The sequence below is a fragment of the Ipomoea nil genome, unplaced genomic scaffold (assembly GCF_001879475.1).
Source record: "Ipomoea nil cultivar Tokyo-kokei standard unplaced genomic scaffold, Asagao_1.1 scaffold3069, whole genome shotgun sequence".
Classification (NCBI taxonomy): domain Eukaryota; kingdom Viridiplantae; phylum Streptophyta; class Magnoliopsida; order Solanales; family Convolvulaceae; genus Ipomoea; species Ipomoea nil.
In genome coordinates this window covers 9283848-9289362 of record NW_017619497.1, presented here as the reverse complement: position 1 = coordinate 9289362, position 5515 = coordinate 9283848, and the positions used below count along the sequence as shown (strand labels likewise).

Genomic DNA, 5515 nt, shown 5'->3' with positions numbered 1-5515 from the left:
TTAAATTACTTGTGAATTTAATTAATATAATTGGTTCGTTTAAACTTTTTCATGACATTTTTTAAAATGTCTAATATATCGTTGTTATATATTACACATACCTAATATATATATATATATATATATATATATATATATATATATATATATATAGAGGAATATATATACACGTAAGGCATACACAAATATAATATATGCAACATTGCAAATCTAATCAAATTACAAATCAAATTGCATATTGAAAAGTGAAAAACTTTAACTATGTATCTAACTATTTTGGTAAAGAATATGTAATGGTAGGAGATCATAGCAAATTTCTTATATTTATAAGAGATTTTTAATATAGAAGTATGACACTATAAAAGGATAAATATATAATTGAATAAAGTTGACAAATTCTTAGTAAGCTAAGAAAAAAATCTCAATCCCTATATATGAGATTTATTTTCCTTGATATAATGGAATGTGATTCACCTAAGTCCTAAACTTTTCTTAAGTTAAAAATTACACCAAGAGTGAAAAAATTTCTCACATATTAAATTCCCAAGAAAAGTTTAAACTTTCCTAAGATTAATAATGACTCTTTCAAAATATACTCTAAAAATAAAACAAATCATTATATATCTCAACTTCTCCCATATTTGAATACGGGTAGTCTTTTAATAATAAAATCTTATATAGTAGACATGTTTTTAATTAAGAATAATGTAGTGCAAAATCGATCATGTCTTAATTGAAGAAACACAACTAGATCATAATTAGAATTCAGAATCACCCTCAAATTTGTTAACTTATTTATGAAAATTTTGGGTCAATGATTTTTTTTTAATTTAAAGAAAAATAGAAAAGAAATATATTTATTAAATTGTTAAAATATATCTTTTTTAGGCATTGAAATCTAATTATCTCATAAGTAATGATCCAAATAATCGTGATTATATCGATCTTCACAAAAGATTGATTTAGTGTATGAGAATACTTTTATATAGTAAAACAATAAGAATTTGCATTGAACTTTTTACACTTAAAAATGTATAATTTAGTGTATCTAACAAAATGGAGAAATTTGAGTTAATGAAAAATTAATAAATAAATAAATAATTTTGGTCATAGAATTAGGCAAATGGCGAAATGTCAATCCTATTGACCTACTCGGCTTTAATTTCCCACAAAAGTTTGAAGCTGACAAAAAGTGCATATATAGAGTAACGTTACCTTAATTAAACCCTAGCTAGTGTCTAGATTCATTGAACCTTCTCAACAAAGATTTCAATTTGACTATGCATGCCAATGGTATGTTCAAAAACTTTTTTTTTTTTTTCTTTTTCCATCTTGACTATTACAGTATTACCCCTTGAAACTTAGAAATGGCATGGACAATAAAAGACTAATAAATCTTTTTATAAAAGTTATTAAAAAGTTAGCATATATCAAACATATTGAACACGGAATTCTTTCCATATTGATTTACGTCAAGAAAGAAAAAATGTTTCATTTTATTAAAACGTCACACACAATTTAGCTATTATAAGTAAATAGTAGAGCTCTTGAGACACAACACAACTGGTTGATTATCATAAAATAAGTTGATAGTTTAACTTTGTTTGTTCCTAATTAAATATGGAATTAATTTTATTGTGGGAAAGAATTATGTAAGGCGAAAGCAAAGATTTTCCCTGGCAAAGTCATAGTCAGAGGAGAAATATGTAATTTTGCTTTTAAAAACAAAAACGTTTGTGCAGGGAAACCCCGGCTCCCTATATAAACCTACGGCTCGTTTGTTGTTCTTCACATCAGACAACTAAAAACTACTTTAATTCTCTTGCTTTTAGTGAGAGAAAACTATACATTCAACCAGAGAGAGAGAGAGAGGTAGAAATGGAAGCAACTGGAAAGAAATTTGCAGTTCTGCTGTGCGCGGATGACTCAGAGTACGTGAAGAAGATGTACGGGGGGTATTTCGGGGTTTTCCTGAGAATGCTGGCGGAGGAAGGGGAGACGTGGGCGGTGTTCCGCGTGGCTCGCGGCGAGTTCCCGGAGGACGACGAGATCGGAGAGTTCGACGGCTTCGTCATCACCGGCAGCTGCAATGACGCCCACGGCAATGACGCCTGGATCTGCAACCTCCTCAATCTCCTCAACAAGCTCAACTCCATGAAAAAGAAAGTTCTAGGCATTTGCTTCGGTCATCAGGTATCATTTTTAAATTGTCGGTCTGACTCAACTCCCTTAATTTATTAAAAACTTAAATTAATAATTTTTAAATTCTTTTTAAAGTATAATATGTAATTTTTGTTTTTTAAAATTTTAATTTTATTTATATAGTAGGGAATATAATAGATTATGTATTTCAAGAGAGATTCCTTAAACTAACATTAACTGAAAACATACCATGTTGTGGGTGGATGGCATGCACCTAATCTTGTCGGGGATTACAACTTCTATAGTTAATCAACTAACAAACATACCATTCTTCATCACACATCTGTTACCATTCCAAATGAAATGTTATAGACGGACAAAAGAAAACGTATATGACAAAATTATTAAGATTTTGATTTATGAATTGTGTGTTAGATATTGGGACGGGCGATAGGTGGAAAGACGGGCCGAGCGACTGGCGGATGGGACATTGGAGTCACCACCGTGCACTTGAAGAAGTCCAAGGTGTTCACCTCCCTAAAAATGCCAGCTTTCCTCAACATCATTGAGGTCCACCAAGACGAGGTTTGTCTATCTTGAAAACCTTATCTTCGTATATCTTCAATGTAAGTCTAAAGTTGATGTTATTGCATTCAGATTCGCGAGCTTCCAGCAAAGGCGGAGATCATGGCGTGGTCAAACAAAACCGGGATCGAAATGTTTAGGTACGGTGACCACTTCATGGGCATTCAAGGCCACCCTGAGTATACCAAGGACATAATCTTGAACCTCGTTGATCGTCTCAATCGGGGCAGTTTCATTCAGGTAAACTATTTACCCGACACAAATGTTGTATGCTGCAATGTTATAGTTGAAAGTAAACTTGTTTCTAACAATGGCGTCACTTCATTTGTTATAGTTGAAAGTAAACTTGTTTCTAACAATGGCGTCACTTCATTTGTTTGGATTAAGGATGACATGGCCGCTGCAGCAAAGGCGAGATTGGAGGAGCATGAACCGAACAGGGAGGCGTGGAAGAAACTGTGCATTAGCTTTCTCAAGGGCAGATTGTGATGATGATGATGATGATGAGGATGGAATATTTCTGAAAGTCCTAAGAATCTTAGATTCATGTGTAAATAGGAATCCGCTATATTAATTCCCTGCTTTAGGGGCAATGAGTGCAACCAAGTATTCAACTAATTAAAAATTAGGCTATAATAAAATGCAGAATCAGAAGGGAAAAAATGGTACTCAGTATCTCATATATGCATTCACTTGGTGTTCAAAATGCAAAGAATGTCTACATATATATTATATATCCCTCTGGTTCATAATAAACTTATTGGAATGCAAAGTTGGGGAAAATGCCAACTTGTCATTCATTGCATACAGGTTTCAAAGAATAGTTCAATAATAATCGAAACGTAAGCAAAGCTTAGGGCGGGTGGGCAGGCAACAGGCTTAAGCGTTGAGCATAGTGCTTCGTTTGCACTCGGATAGCATGTCCATGTAGAACTGGCACTTCCCGATATCGTTTCCAGAGCTATTCAAGCACTGCAATGGAACCAATGGGCAATGGCAGAGTAGTGAGAATCATGATCATTACAACACTGAAAAGAATGGCAGATTTTAAGTTTTTTACACGAGAAACTAAAAGAAATACTTACATCTTGGAAAGCCTTGGATTGAACGCTGCAAGCGTCTGAGTTCCCAAAGGTGTTCATCGAGGGTGCTGCAGCAGGAGCGGGAGCAGCAACAGTTTCGTGCTGAATAACACGAGGGCCCATGATCGAATCCACAGCCCTGTGTGCAATGGCGCTTCCAGTTCCAAAGGCCATGCCTGTAAACGAGACCAAAAACACCAGTTATGCCTATGCACAAATTTATGCAGCAAAACATACGATTCAGAACAGAACAGATCATAGCGTGTCCAGTAACCTTCAGCTATGGTCGAACCAATGTTCCCAAGCATGGATCCTCCACGGCTGTTTTGTGCAGGAGCTGGAGGAGGAGCATGGTTAACTGTAACAATAAAACAGTAAACACTTTAATATCCCAAGGAAGTGCAAATCCTACCAAATTTTAACAAACAAGCAGTGAACAAAATCATATCGAAGGCTATATAAATTCACGAGAATCCTTAAAAAGCTTTAAGGATGTAAAAGAACAATACCTGTAGCTGGAGCTGGTGCTCGTGCAGGACGAGGAGCAGGGCGTGGTGCAGATCTTCCTGCCATCACAAACCATGAAAATATATTAAAACAAACCAATTAGGGGAAGGGAATTGAGCTAACATCAAACTAAATATAGGTACATATCACTAAAAAGATTAATAGTTAATGAGTTCATACATAGCAGCCATAAAAACGTCACAAATTTCAAACCAGTAAAGTAACAATTGAAGTAGAGAATGCAGGATCACAAGAAGAATGTGCATAGATTCAAGGCAGCTCTTTCTCAAAAATGTAAAGGGGAATAACAATTCCAAAGACTAGTCTTCAATTATGTGATTTACACTCTATTTTCATGCACTATAAATCTATAATCAATCTAACATTGTATATGGAGGTAAAGTTTGAGTTTCAAAGTGTTTATCTTTGCAAGCATTAGGCTCGTTGGGGCTAAACCAAAGAACTTAAACCAACGATTACAAAACCAAACAGCATCTAACTGTGCCCTAGGAGAAAACCGAACTTTAAACAAAATAACAAAAACCATATATCCACCGTCAAGATCAAAGCTTTCAATGCTAAAAACCGAAACTGAAAATTAAACAATACAACCCAAAACGGATAGCGCGTATATAGGTAGATCGGCGAAACAGAAACTGAATATATACAAAAATTAAATCGGATAAACTCGTCACCTGAGCTTCGGCGAGCCATTCTTTTCCCGGATAGCTGTGGCGAAATCTAGCGAAAGGATGTAATGCAAAGACGTTAGCTTTAACAAAATTTATGGCTTTTGGCTTCACAGAATGTCGCCAAACCTAAGAACTCCACGTGCTTTTATACACGGCTTGAGCGATGGCGGTGCTCGATAATTTGACGTCAGTGATTACGGTCACGATCTTTGACCAATTGGCAGTCGTTCCACCGAATGGAGAATGGGGTTGTGCATACCTGAACAATGGAACCCTGCCCGCCAACCTTGAGAATAGCTCTACTATTTTAATGCTTATAAATCGAGATTATGAAGGTCTAGAAATAACACTGGATATTTGGTTCAAAGAATAAAAATAAAATAAAATTTTAATAGGAATAGAATAAGGAAAAATAAAATATGAATATCATTCTAGTGTTTAGTTTGTAAGAGGAATAAACATAACATTATAAGAGAAATCATATTCTTGTATTTGATTACTAAGACT

General features: G+C 34.8%; 2 protein-coding genes across 3 annotated transcripts; one reads left to right on the top strand and one right to left on the bottom strand.

Annotated features, from left to right (window-relative positions):
• Positions 1 to 1807: 1807 nt before the first annotated feature.
• LOC109165058 (gamma-glutamyl peptidase 5-like) lies at positions 1808 to 3361 on the top strand. Its single transcript, XM_019313665.1, has 4 exons — positions 1808 to 2193; positions 2578 to 2727; positions 2800 to 2967; positions 3115 to 3361. The coding sequence occupies exons 1-4, from the start codon at positions 1879 to 1881 to the stop codon at positions 3214 to 3216; spliced, it is 735 nt and encodes a 244-aa protein (XP_019169210.1). The 5' UTR covers positions 1808 to 1878; the 3' UTR covers positions 3217 to 3361.
• Positions 3362 to 3383: 22 nt separating this feature from the next.
• Positions 3384 to 5186, bottom strand: LOC109165062 (uncharacterized protein C6C3.02c-like). 2 transcript variants are annotated; one of them, XM_019313673.1, is made up of 5 exons: positions 5012 to 5186; positions 4319 to 4375; positions 4084 to 4167; positions 3813 to 3985; positions 3384 to 3699 (listed from the first exon to the last, which is right to left on the bottom strand). In XM_019313673.1, exons 1-5 carry the CDS (start codon positions 5028 to 5030, stop codon positions 3607 to 3609), a joined length of 426 nt encoding a protein of 141 aa, XP_019169218.1. In that variant the 5' UTR covers positions 5031 to 5186; the 3' UTR covers positions 3384 to 3606. The 2 variants fall into 2 exon arrangements, with proteins under 2 accessions (XP_019169218.1, XP_019169217.1); XM_019313672.1 differs by having other exon boundaries at positions 4084 to 4173; positions 5012 to 5146.
• Positions 5187 to 5515: the final 329 nt, after the last annotated feature.

Excerpts from the sequence above, each read along its gene's own strand:
- LOC109165058 (XM_019313665.1), top strand. The coding sequence starts at position 1,879 with ATGGAAGCAACTGGAAAGAAATTTGCAGTTCTGCTGTGCGCGGATGAC. Across the intron at positions 2,728-2,799 it reads TTGAGGTCCACCAAGACGAG|ATTCGCGAGCTTCCAGCAAA; the intron begins GTTTGTCTATCT and ends TATTGCATTCAG. Across the intron at positions 2,968-3,114 it reads ATCGGGGCAGTTTCATTCAG|GATGACATGGCCGCTGCAGC; the intron begins GTAAACTATTTA and ends GTTTGGATTAAG.
- LOC109165062 (XM_019313672.1), bottom strand. Across the intron at positions 3,986-4,083 it reads TGGTTCGACCATAGCTGAAG|GCATGGCCTTTGGAACTGGA; the intron begins GTTACTGGACAC and ends TCTCGTTTACAG. Across the intron at positions 3,700-3,812 it reads AATCCAAGGCTTTCCAAGAT|TGCTTGAATAGCTCTGGAAA; the intron begins GTAAGTATTTCT and ends GTTCCATTGCAG.